The sequence below is a fragment of the Pelophylax lessonae genome, assembly GCF_965119305.1.
Source record: "Pelophylax lessonae genome assembly, chromosome: 9".
In the NCBI taxonomy this organism is placed as follows: domain Eukaryota; kingdom Metazoa; phylum Chordata; class Amphibia; order Anura; family Ranidae; genus Pelophylax; species Pelophylax lessonae.
The window spans coordinates 80,343,814-80,366,370 of NC_138776.1; the positions used below are offsets into that span (position 1 = coordinate 80,343,814).

A 22,557-nucleotide genomic window follows, 5' to 3' on the forward strand; every position below is an offset into this window, starting at 1 on the left:
GATACAAGCCTGAATGGGCCACTGATTGGGTTTCCTCCACTGCCCAATGAGAATCCTCTCATGCAGCCAGTGGGGAGACTCCCCTCTCAGTAGCCGCACCTGACAGACATGACAGTCCAGCTGAAAATCATGGCCCTGCTGTTAGGCAGCCAAAGCCCATTATGCCTTTACCTAGCACCTACCTTTGTAGGGTGCTTTATCTATAAAAAAAAGAAACACACAAGACAGTTTTTGACAAGTCCTTTATTCAAAAATAAAAATAAAAGAATAGTGTCCCCGATGTAAAGCCATCGTCAATCACACCGCCTGGTGCACCTGCTGACCCCCCAAAAAAATCTCTGCTGTAGTTGAACGCTTCCTGCGGTCTGCCTATTTGCGGTTTGACAATTCTTATACAGGGAATGGGAGAGGCCACACCGGTGACATCACCGGGTGGTCCCATCCCCTCGTGATGTCACAGACTGGTGCATGCTGGGTCGGTGACGTCATGAGGGTTGGGGCCACCAGGTGATGTCATCGGCACGAACCTGCCCATTTCTTATATAAGAACTGTCAAACCGTGAATAGGCAGACCGCGGGAAGCATTTAACAAGAGCAGAGCTTTTTTTTTTTTTATTGATCCATGTCCCCCAGGGCAGTACCCAGACCCCCATACCACTTTTATGGCCAAATACTTGCATATAAGCCTTCAAAATGGGAACTTTTGATTTCTCCTGTTTAGTTCCCTTCAGTGGAGTTGGCCGTTCGGGTTAGAACATTTCCCCTGTTGAGGAGTTCAGCTGTGAACCGAACAGGGGGGTGTTTGACCCATATCTACTTACAGCTAGTAAAAACCCAAAATTTAATGTCTCAGAAAGTTAGAATATTACATAGGAGCAATATAAAAAGAAGATTCTTAATACAGAAATGTTGGCTTACTGAAAAGTATGTCCATGTACAGTACAGTATGCACTCAATACTTGGTCGGGGCTCCTTTTGCATGAATTACTGCATCAATGCGGCGTGGCATTGAGGCGATCAGCCTGTGGCACTGCTAAGGTGTTATGGAAAACAAGGTTGATTTGATAGTAACACCACAGAGAATCTGTGAGGTAGTGTCAAGAGGAAGATGAGAGACACCAGACCCAACAATGCAGACGAGCTGATGGCTGCTATCAAAGCAACCTGGGCTTCCATAACACCTCAGCAGTAAGCCAACATTTCTGTATTAAAAATCCTTTTTTTTTTTATTGGTCTTACGTAATCTAATAATCATAATCACCATAAACATCAAAATTAAAAGAAAGAAATGCTGGAAATATATCACTCTGTGTGTAACACATCTATATAAAATATATGAGTTTCACTTTTTGATTTGAATTGCTGAAATAAATTAACTTTTTGAGGCTATTTTAATCTTATGAGATGCACCTGTATACTTTAATAAACTGTTACATTATACAAAGACATTTTCTTACACTGCTGATAAGGATAGAATATATGGAAACTGATGTTATGAAATGTGATTGCAGAAAACAAAATTATGATCCAAGCCAATAAAACATCAAAATCTGGACATAGAGGGTACTAAGGGGTTGATTTACTAAAGGCAAATAGATTGTGCAGTTGCTCCAGAGCTTAGTAAATGAGGTAAAGCTTAATTTGGCAAAGAATACCCACTCACGTGCAAGAAGAAAAAAAAAAACTGAATGTTTGCTTGCATGTGATTGGTTGATGGAAATCAGCAGAGCTTCTGCTCATTTGCTACGCTCCAGAGCAACTGCACTTGCAGAGTGCAACTGCACTTTGCAAAGTGCACAATCTATTTTACTTTAGTAAATCAACCCCTATGCCTTTATAATATAATCATGTCTATGATAAACATTATATCACAATTTGCATATGTCATTTTATAGGAATGATATTAAAATTACCTGCATAGCAGTATTCAGTAGTCTTCCTACATTGCGGAAGCAGCCAGTCTCTTTACGAATATTCTGAAGCCAGGTAAAAGATTGCTTTAAGTGACTCTCATCTATAAATATGTAGGGCCGCCCTTTGCTAAAGGACTTCACTACAAATGCAGATAGCCTGTAGAATAGACCAAGAAATTTATTTAGTAGACCTTTTATTAATAACCTAAGCCATTTATCACAATATACTTCCTAAAATACACTTAGGTAAAAGTGAAAAAATGGTGACTGAGGATCATAGGATGCCTCGGCATCGGTTGTAGTACCAGAGCCAATGATCATCCATAGCCAAGTGTACAGTACACATGGGGCAGTATTGCAGCAGCCATCAGCAGCAGCTCTGCTGTGAAGGATTTATTGCGGTCATCTCTCTACTTAGCATAGTTATTTTCTGTTTAAGCATTGCACTGCGGGAAGAGATTAGACAGCCACTGTCGTTATTGGCTTTACAGTCTGATATCGAGTCAATACCTCTGGGATTGCTCTTAGGGCTTTTTACACATGCATTTGGAGGGCAGTATAAACACACGGATGAGCCATGTTCTTACCACCCCCAACTGTTCCCCCCTTAAGCTGCAAAGGCAGCATCTGCGGCAGGAGAATAGGGTTACGCTGCTACCAATGCACAACTGCAAGCATTTCGCCTTCCCAACGCCCGTCAAAATGCCTCTGAAAAGCAATCCAAGCATTGATCGCTTTGCAGAGGCCCATCAATCTTTGGCACTTGTGCATAGCAGCTCTTACTAAGATAAATAGAGAGAAAGGAGGGGTTTTCATAGATCAAGCTGTGTGTCTAAAGTGCTAACACTGTGCATCCTTTCTTTCATGGGTGGCCCATACATTGGGGGCACCGGGGCGCTGCCCCCCCCCCATCCATGCGTCCGGCCCCCTAATCTACATGCGGAGCGCCGGACGCATGGATTTCAATGGGGATTTTTTTTTATGAAACACGTGATTAGAGCCAGAGGCTTCAAAAAAGGGTGGGCTCAGGGTGCAGAGCACTGCGCTCTGAGCCCACCCAGTTGTGTGACAATAGCAAATGAATATTCGCTATTGTCACACTGACTCTCCTCCCAGCCAATCAGGAAGAGGGTTGTGAGACCCCCTTTCCTGATTGGCCAAAAGGAGAAGTGATCTTACTGGCCAGTGGCCAGGAAGAGGCAGAAAAGACACGGCTGGAGGAGAAGGACAGCGGCTCAGCTTCCAGCACTCCCCGGCTCAGACAGGAGGGAGGAGGAGTTAAGGAGGCAAACCATTGGAGGGGGGGGAGAAACATGTCGCCTGCCAACTGACTGACTGAGACTGACTGACGGATCGGCCGACCGACTGGGGGTGGGGATGCGCACATTGGTTTACTTACCCCCCCCCCTGAATTACCGAGCACCAGCCACCACTGCTTGTTTTGGATTGACAGAGAAAGGGTTTGGACTTTTGATTTATTGCTGTCCCTGCCCCCACTGGAACTTACACTTTTTTACAAACAAAAAAATAAACTGTTTGACTGGAGTGGCTCTGTAACCACTTGCCGACCGCCCACTGTAGCTTTACTGCTACAGTGCAGGCTGGCTGTGCAGAATCACATATCTATATATCGATAGATAGATGGGTCTACATATATATATATATATATATATACATATATATATCTTCTGCTTTTGCAGGTAGGGGGGCGCACACGCGCCCGCTGTGCTGTGATTATTCCCAGCACAAGCCCATCAGCAGGTGCCAGCCAATGGTTGACTGTTGGCACCTGCTGATCTGTGAGGAGGAAGACGCTGTCAATGCAAACAATACAGAGCTCTGTCCTGTCAGCGGGGACGTGCCGTTCTTGTTTCCCTGCAAAGCAGGGAATAAAAACCGGCACATCACTAAGTAACAGACGGACATGATTATATTATACATGTTATAAATGGTAAAATTGCTGCACTAAAATCGTTGCGAAGTATACATGAATATATAAAAACAATATTTTGAAAATCAATCTCAGGAAAGCAGCTGACACAAAAAGATAGAGAACATATATCTTCAAAGAAATGTTGTAAGATGGTGTCGCGCTAGTCCGTATCAAACAATGCTGATAAAAAAGGCTGATATAAGAGTAAGTCCCAAATGTGCTGGCAGAGTCCACATCCACTGCAATATGAGGAAATGTGAAACAGGAAAGACCACCACCAAACGATATTCAACGGTTCAAAAAAATTAAGAAAATCACTGTAAAAGATTTTCCAGTGGACTAGAAGCTCCTCCTGCTTATGTCTATACAGTCGGTAAGAGTACCCTGTTATATCGCTTGGTGGTGGTCTTTCCCGTTTCACATTTCCTCATATTGCAGTGAATGTGGACTCTGCCAGCACATTTGGGACTTACTCTTATATCAGCCTTTTTTATCAGCATTGTTTGATACGGACTAGCGCGACACCATCTTACAATATTATACATGTTGCCTTTCTCACCTGCTCTATTGCGAGTATATTGGTGTGTATTGATATGCCATATTAAACCTTTCTACTGCACTTAGAGTGGCGCCTGTTTTTTTTTCTCCAGTACCCCTCAAGTTCTTCTTCTTACTTGTGGCAGTGCAGCCTTCAGTGCTAAGGACTTTTTATATACATATGGACTTGAATATGGACTTTTTCATGTGTATACAGTGGGTACGGAAAGTATTCAGACCCCCTTACATTTTTCACTCTTTGTTATATTGCAGCCATTTGCTAAAATCATTTAGGTTCATTCTTCTTCCTCATGAATGTACACATAGCACCCCATACTGACAGAAAAACACAGAATTGTTGACATTGTTGCAGATTTATTAAAAAAGAAAAACTGAAATATCACATGGTCCTAAGTATTCAGACCCTTTGCTGTGACACTCATATATTTAACTCAGGTGCTTTCCATTTCTTCTGATCATCCTTGAGATGGTTCTACACCTTCATTTGAGTCCAGCTGTGTTTGATTATACTGATTGGACTTGATTAGGAAAGCCACACACCTGTCTATATAAGACCTTCCAGATCACAATGCATGTCAGAGCAAATGAGAATCATGAGGTCAAAGGAACTGCCTGAAGAGCTCAGAGACAGAATTGTGGCAAGGCACAGATCTGGCCAAGGTTACAAAAAGATTTCTGCTGCACTTAAGGTTCCTAAGAGCACAGTGGCCTCCATAATCCTCAAATGGAAGACGTTTGGGACGACCAGAACCCTTCCTAGAGCTGGCCGTCCGGCCAAACTGAGCTATCGGGGGAGAAGAACCTTGGTGAGAGAGGTAAAGAAGAACCCAAAGATCACTGTGGCTGAGCTCCAGAGATGCAGTCAGGAGATGGGAGAAAGTTGTAGAAAGTCAACCATCATTGCAGCCCTCCACCAGTCGGGGCTTTATGGCAGAGTGGCCCGACGGAAGCCTCTCCTCAGTGTAAGACACATGAAAGCCCGCATGGAGTTTGCTAAAAAACACCTGAAGGACTCCAAGATGGTGAGAAATAAGATTCTCTGGTCTGATGAGACCAAAATAGAACTTTTTGGCCTTAATTCTAAGCGGTATGTGTGGGGAAAGCCAGGCACTGCTCATCACCTGTCCAATACAGTCCCAACAGTGAAGCATGGTGGTGGCAGCATCATGCTGTGGGGGTGTTTTTCAGCTGCAGGGACAGGACGACTGGTTGCAATCGAGGGAAAGATGAATGCGGCCAAGTACAGGGATATCCTGGACAAAAACCTTCTCCAGAGTGCTCTGGACCTCAGACTGGGCCGAAGGTTTACCTTCCAACAAGACAATGACCCTAAGCACACAGCTAAAATAACGAAGGAGTGGCTTCACAACAACTCCGTGACTGTTCTTGAATGGCCCAGCCAGAGCCCTGACTTAAACCCAATTGAGCATCTCTGGAGAGACCTAAAAATGGCTGTCCACCAACGTTTACCATCCAACCTGACAGAACTGGAGAGGATCTGCAAGGAGGAATGGCAGAGGATCCCCAAATCCAGGTGTGAAAGACTTGTTGCATCTTTACCAAAAAGACTCCTGGCTGTATTAGATCAAAAGGGGGCTTCTACTAAATACTGAGCAAAGGGTCTGAATACTTAGGACCATGTGATATTTCAGTTTTTCTTTTTTAATAAATCTGCAACAATGTCAACAATTCTGTGTTTTTCTGTCAGTATGGGGTGCTATGTGTACATTCATGAGGAAGAAGAATGAACCTAAATGATTTTAGCAAATGGCTGCAATATAACAAAGAGTGAAAAATGTAAGGGGGTCTGAATACTTTCCGTACCCACTGTATATGCATTAGACATTGTTATTGTGTAAGGTAGAAACCGTTGGCTTCCCTTTTCTTCCCTTGCTCCAGTACACAAATATATTGTTCACTAAAGTAAAAGCACCTCACAGTAGACACACAAACACTGCTTAGGCACACATTTAACCTTTGATCGGCCTAGATATTAACCCTTTCCCAGCCAGTGTCATTGGTGCAAGTGCATATTTTTAGCACTGATCACTGCATTAGATATACCGCTTCCCACAAAGTGTCGGTTAGTGTTAAACTGCCCACCATACTATCACAGTCCTGCTGCAACTCACTGATGGCCGCCATTACTAGTACAAAATACTTTAAATAAAAATTGCAGTGTATATATACACCATAGTTTGTAGACACTACAAAGTATCAAACCAATCAATATAGACTTATTGGGATTTTATTTTATCAAAAATATATAACAGAATACATATTGGCCTAAATTTATGAAGAAATTCTTTTTTTTTTTTTTTTTTTTTTTCCATTGGAAATGTATAATAGCAGAAAGTAAAAAAAAAAGAAAAAAGTTCAGTCTTTTTTTCATTCATTGGGGAAAAAAATTAAAAACCCCATGGTGATCAAATACAACTAAAAGAAAGCTCTATTTGTGGGAAAAAAATATATAAATTTTATTTGGGTACATCATTGCATGACCCTGCAATTGTCAGTTAAATCAACGCAGTGGCAAAAAGCAAAAAATTGCCTGGTAATGAAGAGGGGTAATTCTTCCAGAGGTCCAGTGGTTAAACACTGGTCTCCTATAAGTACAGATGTAATTTATTAGACTTAGGGGCAATTTTTTTCTGAAATTTTCTAATTTGGTAAATTGATTCATATAGGCAGTTCTAAATGCTGTAAATCTGAAATTCTGCTTTAAGATAAAAAATTGTATACATTTTGACAGATTTTTGATGTTTCAAAGTATTGTTTTGTGTTCTTCTTTTTAACTAAAAATTAACCTAATTATGGAAAGGAAAAGGGATACACAATATTGAGTATCTAATGTTTCACATGTTTCCACAAGTGGAAAAACCAAGGGTTACACTTCCAATTAGATAGTAAACGAGTTGAGCTTCCAGCTAACCCCTTTAACAGCTGACTGGGGCTGAGGTTAGCTAACTTACATATTGCACACCTTGAAACATCAGCTCTAAGCTGGTGGATCCTTAGACTGATATCAAAATGGGGGCTAGCCTCTATACCTTCAAGTGGATGCAAAATCTCACATATACCCAGTGAAGTGAAAAGCATCAGATGATACACAGAGATGAAACAAATCTCCATACATAAGTTTTACTTTAAAGATTTACTTTACTTCTGTTTTACTGTCTTCGGCTTTTTATATTCTTTAGAAAGTGCACATTGTGTTAGAATTTTTTCTTCTTGTTTCAGCAGTGGGAGGGGAGTCTGGGCAATCACTCTGTGTGAGCTGATTGGAAGAAAGGCACACACCCCACCACTACATAGGCAGAGGAACAAAGAAACTTTCAGAGATGTGCTGTGAATAGACAAGCTCTCTGCTAATCCATCTCTAAGTCCCTTCCCCAACACAAATGTTCAGCTTCTTTTATCGACTGTTTTGGAGAACTTGTCAGAAGTTATCATGCTGATAACAGAGGAACAGAGCCCCAGAAAGACACTGGACTGAGGGCTTTGAAGAGAGATAGATAAACAACACAGATATATGTGCCCAGATCAGATTTCATGAATCGGGTTTACATCCACTTTAAGCTCTCTGGTTAGGAATGGACATACTGTAGATGTCTGTTTTTTCTAAAAAGGAAGATATGAACCCTGAGAACAGGACCATGGGAACAGATTGAGCAAACTATTTGTAGTCTTTAAGAAATATGCTACTTTTTACTGAAGAGACCAAAATGATGACAATTAGCCCCCGTTCACACTGGGGCGACCTGTGAGGCGACCTGGTCGCCTCACAGGTCGCCGCAGGTCGCCTCCCATAGGAAAGCTGCGGACCCGTTCTGATAGGAGCGACACAAGTCGCTCCGACTCAGAAAAAGGGTCCGGAGCTTCTTTGGGGCGACCAGGAGGCGACCGCCATAGACTTCAATGTTATGAAGTCCGTGGCGGCCGCTCCGAGGTCGCGGCGCGCTGCTCGCACCGCGACCTCGGAGGTCGCGGTCCGAAGTAGCGTCGCCCCAGTGTGAACGGGGGCTAAAAAACATGTCAATTGGTTATGATAAATAGTTCTTATGCAAATGAAACATCCCTCAGTTAGCCCCCGTTCACACTGGGGCGACCTGTCAGGCAGGTTGAGAAGCTATGGACCCGTTCTAATAGGAGCGACACAAGTCGCTCCGACTTAGAAAAAGGGTCCGGAGCTTCTTTGGGGCGACCCGGAGTGACCTGCATAGACTTCAATGTTATGAAGTCCGTGCCGGCCGCTCCGAGGTCGCGGTGCGAGCAGCGCGCCACGACCTCGGAGGTCGCCCCGGGAAGTAGCGTCGCCCCAGTGTGAACGGGGCCTTAGGAATTGGATCAATTTTATAAGCTTCATTGTCTGTCAAAACAATATAAATCATGGCACTCACCATGTGTTACCCTCGGGGTCGTTCTTTCCAAAGGCACTGTATGAGCCGTCATCACGCTTGTACGTCAGCTGTCGCTGATATCCTAAACAAAACACATAGAAATTGTAAATGTTTAAAACATTTTACAAGAATCGTCTGCAATATGTAATGTGTGTAACCAGCAATAAGCAAAGTAATAACTGTTTAGGTATCAAGATTCTGCAAATTTTACGTAATTATAGATTTCAAATAAGTTATGAGGATTTGGCCAGGTCTATAAAAAAACTTTAGCTTATGTGACAGCATAGTGCCCAGTCATGAAAAAAAAGGTTTTGTGTCACCCAATCAGGAGGGGCTTTTCACTTTCCTCGAAGATTGGTAAAACTTAGTTTGGGTCCTTGAGCCTGGAGGCTTCATATAGATTTAAGAGGGATGAAGTCTCCAATCCTGTGTCTAAGGCCCCTTTCACACAACGTCAGTTGTCATCCGTTTTTCGTTAGTTGTTATCCGTTTTTCGTCAGTTGTTATCCGTCTTTCATCCGTTGTCATCCGTTTTTACATAGAGATGCATTGATGTCCGTTTTTCATCCGTCAACGGATGGATGAAAAACGGACAAGGGGACAGCGTGTGTGAAAGGGACCTAAAGCTGGATACACACTATCCAACTTTTGTGGTTAGATTTCCCTCAGATTTACCGTTTCTATGTAGTGCAAGGGCCTGCCAGATTGCATACAAATTGAAAGTGTTTAGGTTTGATCTCATATTATATGGTTTTGGTAAGTCTAAAGGAAAAAGTCTTCAGAAAATCTTATAGTGTGTATGGCCCATAAGTTTTTCTCAGAAATGTAGCACACTGATTGTGTAGGTGTGTATAGGATCTTTGTGAAGAAGCTGATTATAGTTCAGGGCTCCATGGTGGGGGAGAGAAGAGGAGTCTGCCCAGAAGTCAGGCAGCAGGTTGCTGCAAGGTATACAGAAGTGAATGTGTGCACAAGGGGTTTTTTGTGAATTTTTGGCAGGAGAGACAAACAACAGCCTGAAGCCTCTGAGACCAGATAGGCCAGGAGGCTGGGATGAATAATTAGTTGTGCTAAGGAATGCTGATAACCCCTGTAAGGGTAACATAATGTTTGGAAATGTATTTTAAATTAGAGCAGGCTATAAAATCCCAAAACAAAGAATTGGCAAATGGACTGCATATTTGGAAGTGCTACACTTGAACTAATTTCTCACATTTATTTTATAAAGTGTCATAATAATTTGCTGTGAAGAACATGGGCTTGTGTTGCTCATAGCAAAGCACTCAAAAGTTAGTTTTCCTTTCCGTTGCATTCCAAAAAAATGAAATTAAATTTTATTAGTTGAAAAAACCCTATAACCAACTTAAAAAATACAGGTAAAAGCTCAGCAAAATTAAGTTTTACAAATGCTTACTTGCAACATATTTTAATCTCCACAAACCACTGTTTCTTGACTTGCAAAGTGCCTTTGAACTTGCTAGCAAAGTTGACTGCTCCAGAAGAGTAAATTCCTCAGCACAACCCTCTCCCTCCTCACAGGCCTGGCTCGTAGTCTCCACTTGAATTCATCCCAAAGGTGTTCTATCGGATTAAGGTCAGGACTCTGTGCAGGCCAGTCGACTTCCTCCTCTAATAGACCCAAAATTTCTCCATAAAGAGGACCTGTCACGGCCCATGCTGTCACAAGGGATGTTGTTCATCTCTTGTAATGGCAATAAAGTTATTTGCAAATGCAAACGCATACGTTACTCCCAAACGCATGTGTAAACGGTGATCGCACCACACATGTGAGGTATTCTTACGAACATCAGAGCGAGAGACAATAATTCTATTACCAGATCTTCTGTGCAACTCTAAACTTGTAACCTGTAAAGGTGTATAAAGTATCGCCTATGGAGAATTTTAAACAACAGTGTTTTTTGCCATTCTACGACCGTGCGCAAATTTGAAGCATGCCATGTTGGGTATCTATTTACTGAGCGTAACATCTTTCACATTAGAGAAAACAATTGGAATAACTTTACTGTTTTCTTATTTTTTTAAATTTAAAAAAGTGATTTTTTTTTTCTTAAAAAAATTGTGTTTGTAAGAAAGCTGCGCAAATACGGTGTGATAAAAAAATATTGCAACGATCTCCATTTTATTTTCTATGGTCTCTGCTAAAAAAAATATATCATGTTTGGGGGTTCTAAGTAATTTTCTAGCAAAATAAAATGATTTTAACTTGTAGAACAACAAGTGTCAGAAAAAGGCCCGGTCCAGAAGTGGTTAAAGAAGCCTATCTTGCTCCTAACTAATATACTGTTTTTTTTACTTTGTCCATCAGCTCATCCCTCACAGTTATTACCTTTTGTATCATTTGACCCTCCTTCTTAGATTGTAAGCTCTAACAAGCAGGGCCCTCTGATTTCTCTTGTATTGAATTGTATTGTAACTGTGTATTGTCTGCCTTTATTTTACAAATTATTGGCGCTATATAAATCCTATATAATAATATTATTAAAGATGGTGCAATCACATCCAACAATGGAAATGTTATGATAGGTGGAAAATCACCTTATGTTTCTTTTGATACCAAACATTTAACATATTCCTGTTCGGCAAAGTATATCCTATACCAATCATGGCACAAAAATAAAGAACTAATTTCATGTCTCACCACTTTCAAGAAATTTGATGGCTTTGCTCTTTATCTCATTGGTCAGCTGATGAGTCTTTTCAAGATACTGCAGAATGAAGATATTGGGAGCAAAGAGGACCATGTTCTGCTCTCCACACCCATATGGCATGGCCAGGAGACGGTCCAGGTTCTGCAATGCTGTGCCCATTATATCTCCTGTAAAGGTAAAATAATAGCAAAAAGTAGAATTAAATACTGCAAAAACATAAATATGAATATCATGTTCTTTTTATATTTTTCACTCTTATCTTTACCATGAAGCATAGCGCACTGAAGCTAAGTAAGAAATTACATTTCAGTTTAAATGTAACTTTTAAATTAAGAATTCTTAGCACAAAAATGTATTTTATGCAGGTACATTTTGTTTTTTGTTTTGTAACATTGTTTTTGATTAGCTGAAAAATGTACACTACTGCAACAGATTTAAAGTTCAATTCACAAAGCTTTAATATACACGGATAATGATCTTTTTTTTAGCCACGTGGTGGAATTTTCTAACTTGAATGTAACTGTCACTTTATTGAAAAAAGGGATCCTTATGACGGTGTTTAGTGTATGTCTTTGGTGTAAGCCATTCACAACTCAGCCCCCAGCTACATCACTAACCTAGTTTCATAATATCAACCAAATTGTTCTCTTCATTCCTCCCAAGCCCTCCTGCTCTCTGGCTCCCTAGTCACCTCATCCCATGCTCGCCTCCAGGACTTCTCCAGAGCCTCTCCCATCCTTTTTAACTCCCTACCTCACTCTGTCCGACTATCTTCTACTCTGTTCACTTTCATACTATCCCTAAAATCTCATCAGCCCATTCCCCACAGTTATTACCTTTTTAATGTCTTGACCCTCCCTCCCTCCCTCTTAGATTGTAAGCTCTAACGAGCAAGGCCCTCTGATTCCTCTTGTATTGAATTGCATTGTATTTGTACTGTCTGCCCTTATGTTGTAAAGTGCTGTATAAACTGTGGGCGCTATATAAATCCTGTATTATAATAATAATAATTGAGGTATAACACTTCAAAAAATATTCAGTCTGTTAATGAATAAAGCTGTGTAGCAGAATCTTACCCAACACAGTCACATAAGCTCTCTCAGAATCTTTCAGGATGTTCTTCGGAAACTGTAGTGAGACCTCTTCTGTCTTAGTATTATCTAGAATAGCAACATGACACTTAATAAAATTGTGCAATCTTAAAGCGACTCTGTCACTATGTTAATGAGATTTATAAAAAGAAACCCTGTAAAACTGGAAAGGTTATACTCACCTGTGGTTTTTTTTTTCTGTTGGCCTACATCATTATAGAACACATTAGTGACATGATGACTGGTGGGAAGAACCAAAGCTCTTCAAGAGAGCAGAGATTTAAAGTATAACTAAAGGCAAAACTTTTTTTAGTTTTGGATAGAGTGGAGAGGGAATACAATACTTGTCAGTTTTTATTGCGGTCTGTATCCCTGTTAAAGAGATCCACCCTCTCTATTTGACCTGTTTACCATTATCATTGAAAATGAAAGTAAAACACCCCAAATTTTGGGTTATTCCCAGAAAAGTAATAGAAGGGAACTCTTCCAATGGAGGCACTAGTTCTGGTGACCTGGGGTTCCTCAAAGAATGCCCTTAATTTTAAGTTATTTCCTCTCACTTCCTGTATGGCTATGGGATAGGAAGTAAAGGGAAATCTCAGCAATAGGACAAAGATGGCGAACAAAAAATCTGACAGGGGTTATAACCCTCTCTTGCACTATCCAAAATGAGAAAAAAAAAATGTTTGCCTATAGTTCGACTTTACCTCCTGACCAACTGAAAAAAAGTAAAACTAGCCATAAAAGGTTTTAATTTATACTGCTTGAGTGGCTCTGTCGGCATTACTCAGTTTGACAAAATTTGATTTTGTGACTCCATGCACTGTTTAGTTGGGCAGACAGGGTAGACATTGGAACAAAAAACTTAGATCAACATCCTGTTTTTACAGTTCCCCAGCTACCCATGTGAACAAAGCCACACAGAATGGCTCTCTGTTTTTCTTTAACATTGTAACAGGAGTGTTTTAAATTTCAAACCAAATAATTACATGCGCAATGAATTCTTTGAGACACTCAAAACAGCACCCCAAAGTTAAGGAAGTATAAATATCCATATATACCATGAGTTGAGATGATAAAAAAAAAACATTTTATGAACTGGAGTATAAAGTAGGACATCTCTCCAAAATCAGGCAAATGTCCTTTTGGACAGTTATCCCCAGAAAAAGGGTCAACATTGGAAGATTTCTTCTCTATCGTTGTTTGGTGGCAACTCATAAGCTTAGATTTGCCCTTACTTTCACTCTGGTGAAAATGATCTTCAAGAAAAATAGAGGGAGTGAATCCCCCAGCAGGGACACTTATCACCACAAAAACCTGACTCCCCAAACACTCCATTCAATGCTAAAAAAAAAAAAAAAAAACTTTTGTTTGTATATATTACTAATGCCTCACTAGAATACTTTGGTTTCACCTAAATGGTAGAAATGGTGAATACTTATCATTACTTTTTTACAGACTTTACAGACAGCTTCAATCTATTTGCAGTAGTTACAAAATGTGTAAATGTCTGGATACTTGGTAACCCAAGGTAAGTGTGAGCTCCCAAAAATGTAGGAATAGAATTCATAGGTAGGTTTTTATTATAAATAGCTGTTAAAAGGCAACTTATTCGTTATTAGTTCACAGCTAGGTTGGTTTAGGAAGATACAATTCTGTAAGCCCAGGATACAATTGGTCTCTGTCTGCCATAATGGTCTCCTCACCTTCTCCCTCCTTAATGCAGAGGAGAGAGCTGTGTGATTTCTCCACCAGGACTCCTCCAGGCTGTGAGTAGAAATAAGACAGAGAGATCACAAGTTAGGAACACGTGGTGAGGACATTATCAGTGCACATGCTGCTGCTAAAGAAAAAGTGTGCAAGTTTAACTTGAATTTCAGTGCTACATTTTCTATTGTTGGTGGGGTTATTTAAAATATTTTGGAAGATAGGCACAACATATGCCAATCATTCAATCGTAAATCAAAAAACGAAACCCAACAAGCTATCCCTTAAGTCTATGGTTATTTTGTCCAACAAAGTAATTTGCAATGGATGCCGATTTTGTATATCCAGGTTTACCAGTAGAGTAAACCTAGATACACAAGGAAGAATCTCATTTCATGGAAACAGTTATACGGAAATAGATTAGGGCATGTGGCCTTAGGAATGGTAGTAGCCATCCATCAGATATTAATAAGTGCTATAAGTGTGATATTAATTAGTGCTTACCCCGCAAGGGGCTGCTGAGAATTGAACCCAGGTCCCCCGATATAGTACAGAGACTCCCAGTTACATGCACAGATCCACAAACTCTGACAATTCAGGCTCAGTCTATGGGATGTTTTTTTAGTATTTATTGCTGAGAAGTTTTAACAGGAGAAGGGGGTCACAGGATACTCCAAAATGACCAATGGCAATAATGGAAAGACAAACTTCTCATTCATCTTCTAATAGTAAACTAAAAAAATTATATACAAAGTATATACCACGCGCCAAGGAGTTTTAAATTATTTAAATTGATATAAATTAGACTCTAGTTAAAAATGTTTTTATGAAATTTAAATTAATAAAAATAGCAGCCGCTGTATATATGGGGAATAGTTGAATCTTGTATGATCTCAAAGAGAGATCAAATACAGCGCTTGCTTAAAACTCTGAATTCCACAATATGTCAGCTTTAAAAATTCTAATAAATAAGTGGTGTAAATCAGTGCAAGGTGTGCAAATCAGTACAAATTAACACGGCATCAATATATAAATAACAAATTCAATACACTATATAGAGAGTAAAAACATGTATTATATGATAAAATACCGCTCTATAAATATATATATAGCAGATAAAAGTCCACAATTTATAAAAAGTGACTGCTGTGCTAACAATTAATAAATTGATGAAATATATAAAAAAAGGTTTTCCCAAGTGTAAAAGTGACTATTGTGCTTCAAATTCAAAAAATTATATATATGATCATAACAGAAGTCCATCAAAGTGTAAAGTGACTGTTGTGCTCCAAATAAATAATATGGTTCCTGTGCTCCAAAATAATGAGAGTAAAAATGTCCTTTGTGGCAGATGTATCCTCAATTCAAAAGCGTAAAATTTATCTGCTATATATATATTTATAGAGCGGTATTTTATCATATAATACATGTTTTACTCTCTATATAGTGTATTGAATTTGTTATTTATATATTGATGCCGTGTTAATTTGTACTGATTTGCACACCTTGCACTGATTTACACCACTTATTTATTAGAATTTTTAAAGCTGTCATATTGTGGAATTCAGAGTTTTAAGCAAGCGCTGTATTTGATCTCTCTTTGAGATCATACAAGATTCATCTTCTAATAGTAGCCTTTTCTGGAGGTAATAGGGAATGGGTAGGATATCAAGTAGCAGTCCCAGTCCCATATAGTAGCAGTCCCAGTCCCATATAACAGCTTTTGGCACTTGCACAACTAATAGTCCACAGCAAGGTCTTTACTCGCAGTATCCCAGGATCTGACTAACATCCAGCATCCACAGGCAGATCCTCAGTAAGGGAGATAAAAAGATCCTTCTCCAGACCAAGACTTCAGAACAGTGCTCTCCAGCAATTAAAATCCTCTAGCAATCTTTTCCAGGCCCTCAGTCCAGCTTCTACTGAGGCCCAGACTGCAATCTCTTGTCTCAGTAATTCTCTCTTCCAGGGGAGCATGGAACTATCCTGGGAGAGAAAAGAACCCTCTGCTCTTCTTGCACATTTATCACCTCCTCAGCCACTTTGTGGATGCCCCCTTCAAGGGATTGGCCAGGGCATGATAAATATTCAACTGATTATCTAAATCTCCCTATCCTATGCTTCAGAAACGTATTTTAGTGGTTGTGGGAGGAATAAAACTCTCAGTTTAGGAAACCCTGAACAGACAAAACCAAAACATAACTGATCCGTTCACTACAGTGAAACTTAAAACTAAATTTAGCCTAGCAGCCCATATAGAGGAGGGTGCTACATGATGATTATTATAAGCACAGAACAGCCGCCCCTTTTGCTTAGTTTGTAGTGGCATGGTTCCTTCCCAGTAGACACATGCCAGCTACAAGTGCATCTTCCCCTGGGAAGGAACAGACAGGTACACAGATTTGAGCAATTGTGCTATCCCCGGTTTATTGCAGAAGCATGGAGGTTGAAGTTGGTCCCCTGGATATCCATCTTACCTAGCTTTTTGCCTGAGTTGCCTTGTAGATGAAGTGCCTACTGCTCATGGCTGTTCTGCTCTCCCAATGACAGAAGCCAAAGAAAAACAAAACAACCTGAACATAGTGGTGACCGTTGGAACTGCTCAGTCTACCATTTACAAAATTTGAACTGAGAGATTTGGCACTTAACAAGGGTGACAGTCAAGTTCCTGTATACCTCCAAATGGTCCACAGTGTCAATCTTAGAGTATATGTCTCTGAGCATATTCTTCAGAGAGGGACAAATGATTTTCTTTACTATGAAAAGTCATTATTGACGAAAGCATAATTTAAATTGGAACTTTACTCTCTCAATCAACAGTAACTATGTTTAATCCTTATGCTGCTTGCCTTAGTAAATAGAAAGAAAGTTATTTTATATTTACTTGTTTTTAAACTTTTTACATTTCTTCTGTTGCTTTCTGGTTTCTGGCCTAAGCCACAATTATGTCATACATCCCAAAAGCCTTCATAGGTGTTTTTTTGTTTTTCATCTGGAGGGGTAGTGAAGGACCTTTCTCAACTAAGAATATCCTTGCACGCCTGACCTTACAAAAGTGTACAGCTGCCCATGCACATTATACTTTTCTAGGACATCATCACAGTAAGGGCAGATGGATTCCAGAAATGAAATGCTACATGAACCATCTGCCCTTACTGCCCTTACTCAAGATGGCCATGACCAGAAATGCTGGGGGGGGGGGGGGGGGAGAACAAAGCATGGAGACATGTATGAATGGGAGAGTTTGCTTTAAATAATAAAAATGACTAATTGTTTCAGAATGTGGTGCTCAGTAAAGATGAAATCAGGCATGTTAGGGACCCTAGTCCCAACCCACCTGCCTGATCCCGCCAGGAAGCCGACATTGCACACTGTTAATCATAGGCAGTGAGATATTTCCCGGTCTGTGCAGCTCCGGATGGGAAATGCCTCACTGCCTGTAATTAGCAGTGTGCAGTGTCAGCTTCCAGGTGGGATTGGGCAGGTGGGTTGCGACTAGGATCCCCGAACACACCTGAGCCCATCTATAGTGCTCAACTACAGTTAGGTTCTGCTGCAAAGAGCCTCATGGCCACTATGCTGAAGCACAAACGGTTTTTCATGGAAAAGCTCAAGCTCTCTTGCGTTGGACATACTGTATAGTAAAAAGGCAAAAGAAAATCTTCTGTCTGCAGAAAACGAGGGCTCACACTTATCTTTACGCTCTCTTTCAGCATAGTCAATCTCCCTCTCTGCTCTCCTCCACAGTGTTGCACTCTGCCATTACTGTTCTCCTATGCAGAAAACACCTCCAATTCTGTCGCCATCCTTTAAAGTTTCTTCAACACAGTTAGTTTTACATACTCAGAGACTACAAAACACTTATCTCTCTTTGTTCTTTTCCATCACTACAATGCCCTTTGCTACTTCCCCTTTTTTCCTTAGCAATGTTACAGAAGCGTGAATCAAGCATTTCTGCTTCATCCCCATGCCTATGCTCTCACTGGAGCTCATAACCTCTAGAGCAGGTTTCTAGATACTGTATGTGCGGCCCCTGACATTAACAAAGAGCCACACGTGAAATTCAGTGAATATTCTTTAACAGAACCAGCAGACACACAACAGGATATAGTCAAAAACTAGAAGCATGATACAAGAGATAGTCAGAGACTGAACATAATATAGGAGGTGATCAGAGATTGCAGACAAGTTACAAAAGATGGTCAGAGATTGGAGACAAGTGACAAGGGATGATCAAAGATTGTGGGCATGCTGCCGGAGACTGTCAAAGACGGTGAACATGATATAGGAGTCATTGGAGACTAGGAGCTTGCTTCATAGACTGGAGACATAACAAGAGGCTGCTAGAAATCACTACTATAAAAGAGCAATAGGGAAACACATATTAGTGTTTGCACACTGAGGACTGCACAAAAAAGTGCCAAAGAGACACAGGTTGGGCACCAGGGCTCTAAATAGATTGTCCAGAAAGTGAAGACTGTGGGTCACCCCACATGCAGTAAACAGCAAAAATATCATAAACACCAAGAGTAAACAGTTATATCATATATATGTCGAGCATACGCAGTAAAGTCATGAATAGCTGCACACATAAAGAATACAGAGGCACAGCACACATAAAGCCTACAGAGCTCACAATTCAAAGCACACATAGACAGGAACGTCTATGACGGAGCATCTACAGAGACATATGCAATCAGAGCACACACAGAAAATGCAGAACACCCACACACTAGCCCCATGATAATCCATAAAGTTTGCTTGTTTTACCTTCAAATAGCTACTGTATTATCTTTCTAATTTAAATGTTTGCTTCTAAATGTGAGTATGATTCCTTTCAATAATCTAACCTAGGCCATGCTTCGCATATTCCTGTGATCTAGATCTGTTCTTCGACACTGACCTGTACAAGTAAGGGTTTCACGATGGTATCAGTGGCTCCTTGTATGGGAACTATTGGTATCTCATTTTGGCACAACTCTTCAGTGTTCACGGCCTTAGTCTGTACTGTGATATTTACTTCTCCTGGAAAAAGAGGCCACCATTACATATAATGTTAGACAGTAAAGGTTCAAAAGAAACAACTAGATGGGTTCTGTGGGCATCCAAAAATGTTTCACTTTGGAAAAAAAATCAAAAAATCCCTCAGACTGTGTTTCATGCTTAGAGGTAAAATGTGTAAAGGTGAAAGAAAAAGGAAAATAGTAACTTTATAATGATTAAAGTATAATTTATATTAATGATTTGCTAATGAACATGTTGACCAGTTATCAACACTGCCAGCAAAACAATACATGTCTAATTTCGGGTTCAAAAATCCCTTCTCACCCAGTTTGGTGGCTTTCAGGTCCCAGTAGAAGGTTTTGCTCTCATCGGCACACAGGCAGCTGCTGTAGGTACAGTCTGCACAAGGTTTCTGCTCTAACTCCTCAGTGGGCCCCAGCGTGACTTTAATCTGTCAAAACAAAGATTGTTAAAGCATATGTAAACCCTCACCTTGCAAAAGCTACCCATTCCATTTAAAACAGAAATGAAAGACAAAACATTTGTGCATATATATATATATATATATATATATATATATATATATGCACATTATAAACACTTTTTCCTCCTTTTTTTTATAAGTGATCACATGCCCTCTGTTTTCAGCTGCATAAGAGCAGGGGGAGGAAAAACAGCACTACACTGAGCTTCCCAGTGAAAGGCTGTGGGGGGTGCTAGGACAAGTCTGATCATTGGAGGAGAGCAGGCTGAGCTCCCAACACAGCTAGAGAACTGACCAATATGTGCTCTCATGCCTAGTGTGGTCAGTTTTTAATAGGAAAGCAGAAGGAGAACAGAATGCTTTTTTTCATACAAGTACATGGTACAGCGGGCACATATCAGAAATATGAAATGTTGGACTTACATATTCTTTAAAGTTGAAGGTCCTAACTTAAAAGTCACATTAAGCCACATCCTCAAGTCTGATATATGATTAGAGTAAAGGCAGACATTCTCATTTAGCTACAGGCTTTGGAAAGGTCACCAACAGGGTCTGTATCAAAATCTATAGAACATAAGCTAGCAAGAATGCGCAGATAGTTTTGAAGTGTATATAGTTGACTTTGAGTGATTTTTTTTTCAGTAAAACTGGAGTTTCACTCTTAGGGGTCATGTCATTTTTTTTTTTTTTTTTTTGTGTCTAAGCTGTTTTTTTACTCCATACAAGTCAATGTGAATGAAAACACAATTCACCTGAATGCAAAGTAGAAAAAAAAAATTTAAGCACTTCCTTGAGCAACTGAAAGGCACACCAAAGCAAATCAAAGCATCTTGTAAACATCTCAGAAGTTCCTGAACACACACTGCATTAGATATAGACTCCATTCATACTACCGCGATTTGTCACGTGACTGGTCAGCCTGACAATTCACGGCCCTTTGTGTGCTACAGGAACCGTTCTAATAGGAGCGACTCAAGTCGCTCCGACTTAGAAAAAGGTTCCTGTACTACTTCGTGGCAACATCGGAGCGACTTGCATAGACATTCATTATATGAAGTCCGTGAAAGTTGCGCCGAAGTTGCGGTGTACGCGTCTTCACAGGTCGCCCCCGAAGTCGTGCCGCGTTAGTGTGAACCGGCACTTACTGTTGAGCCCGAAGTCTGTCTACACAAGCTCTAAAGCTAGCCATAGAAATCAGAGGATGTCTAATAGTCTAGGCATAAGCAATTTTGGGTCATTTCATGTTTATTCTGTGAAGCTAGAAGCTTTAGGCACATTAAGATATTTGGCAGACATTTGTCTCCAGCCTGCCTAGGCAGTGGTGATGAAATGCATCCATAGACTTTATGTGGTTGCCCAATAAATGGGATGGATTGGGATGTAAATCAAGTAAGGTCTATATACAGTTAGTTTGTGCTTGACTGGATAAAGAATATTCCTCATTCAAATGTTTTATTACAAAAAAAATAAGAAATAACGCAATGAGTACAAAAGTACATAAGTAAACAAAAAAATCAAAGAGGAACGAGGAAGGCACATTATATCACATGGATCACAGGCAACAATGTGCAAATGAGAAGATAAAGAATATTCAGATGATTTGTTTAATACCTTAATGCACTGTTTGAGATAGTTAAACACAGAAGCTTTAAGAGTAAATGTTTCTCCTCTCACTACAGAGTACGGGAGGGTGAGATCTACAAAGAAAGGCTGGAAGACCCGAAGAGAGACAGGAGAAGACAGACCAAATCCACTCTGACCCAAACATACGGCCCCGGCATTCCAGTCTGTTATGGTGTCTGGAGCCTTTAGATGGAGGTCAGCGTTGCCAGAGTCTCTAGACAAGACAAAGAAAAAACAGTTTTTATCGTTCATTCATAAAGAGAGAATGAAGCAAAGAAAGTAAATGGTTGACAAGCAAACCTTACATCCAGTTTCCTTATTCAATTTCTTATCTCCATAACCTCCAAATCAAATTTATGCATAGCAACTGTAAACATGTAGAAATGTGGAGCTGCTACACATAGCAACCAAATCCACATTTCCGGTCTTCCATTTATAATAAGCAAGTATAACAAATGGTATAGCCAATGGTAAAAAAAAGAATCACCAACTCTTGGTTTTAACCACTTGCCGACTGCCTAACGACTATGTACGTCGGCAGTCAGCCCCTCACAGGCAAAGCGTCTTAGATCTACATCGCTAGCCTGTGAGGCTCTGGGGAGCGAGCGCGCGCCGCCGGATGCGCGCTCCCACTCCCGCTCGGTCACGGACCCCCCCCGCGCGTGTGCCCGGCGGACCCGATGTCCGCCAGGCACTCGCGATTGTCCGTTACACCGGGAGAAAGGTAGGCGGCTAATGTATGTCATTCTCCCCTGTGTAAGAATGGTTATCATACGGTTCTGCTCACTGTTGATCACTGTTCTTACAGCTCAAGCCACAACCAATCACAGGGACACACTTAACCCCTCCCTCTCAAAAAAAGTTAACCCCTTCACTGCCAGTGTCATTTTTACAGTAACAGTGCATATGTATAGCACTGATTACTGTAGTAATGTCACTGGTAACCCCAAAACTGTCAAAAATGTCAGTCAAGGGTGCGATCTGCCTGCCGCAATGTCGCAGTCCAGCAAAAAAAAAAACGCAGATCTCCGCTATTACGCGTTAAAAAAAAAACAACAAAAATGACAAAAATCTTTCCCTTAGTTAGTAAACACAATAACTTTTGCGCAAACCAATCAAAATACACTTTTTGTGATTTTTTTTACCAAAAATATGTAGCATAAAACAAATTGGCC

General features: G+C 40.4%; 1 protein-coding gene across 1 annotated transcript in view; it reads right to left on the reverse strand.

Moving 5' to 3' along the window:
- Positions 1-22,557, reverse strand: part of LOC309563618 (alpha-2-macroglobulin-like) — a 215,610-nt gene that overhangs the window by 32,365 nt on the left and 160,688 nt on the right. The window contains exons 19-26 of the mRNA XM_082268122.1: positions 21,371-21,596; positions 19,600-19,726; positions 19,175-19,296; positions 14,271-14,331; positions 12,550-12,633; positions 11,464-11,640; positions 8,805-8,886; positions 1,914-2,070 (exon numbers count right to left, since the gene is read on the reverse strand). Coding sequence (XP_082124248.1) covers positions 1,914-2,070; positions 8,805-8,886; positions 11,464-11,640; positions 12,550-12,633; positions 14,271-14,331; positions 19,175-19,296; positions 19,600-19,726; positions 21,371-21,596 — 1,036 coding nt within the window. The remainder of the gene's footprint in view (positions 1-1,913; positions 2,071-8,804; positions 8,887-11,463; positions 11,641-12,549; positions 12,634-14,270; positions 14,332-19,174; positions 19,297-19,599; positions 19,727-21,370; positions 21,597-22,557) is intronic.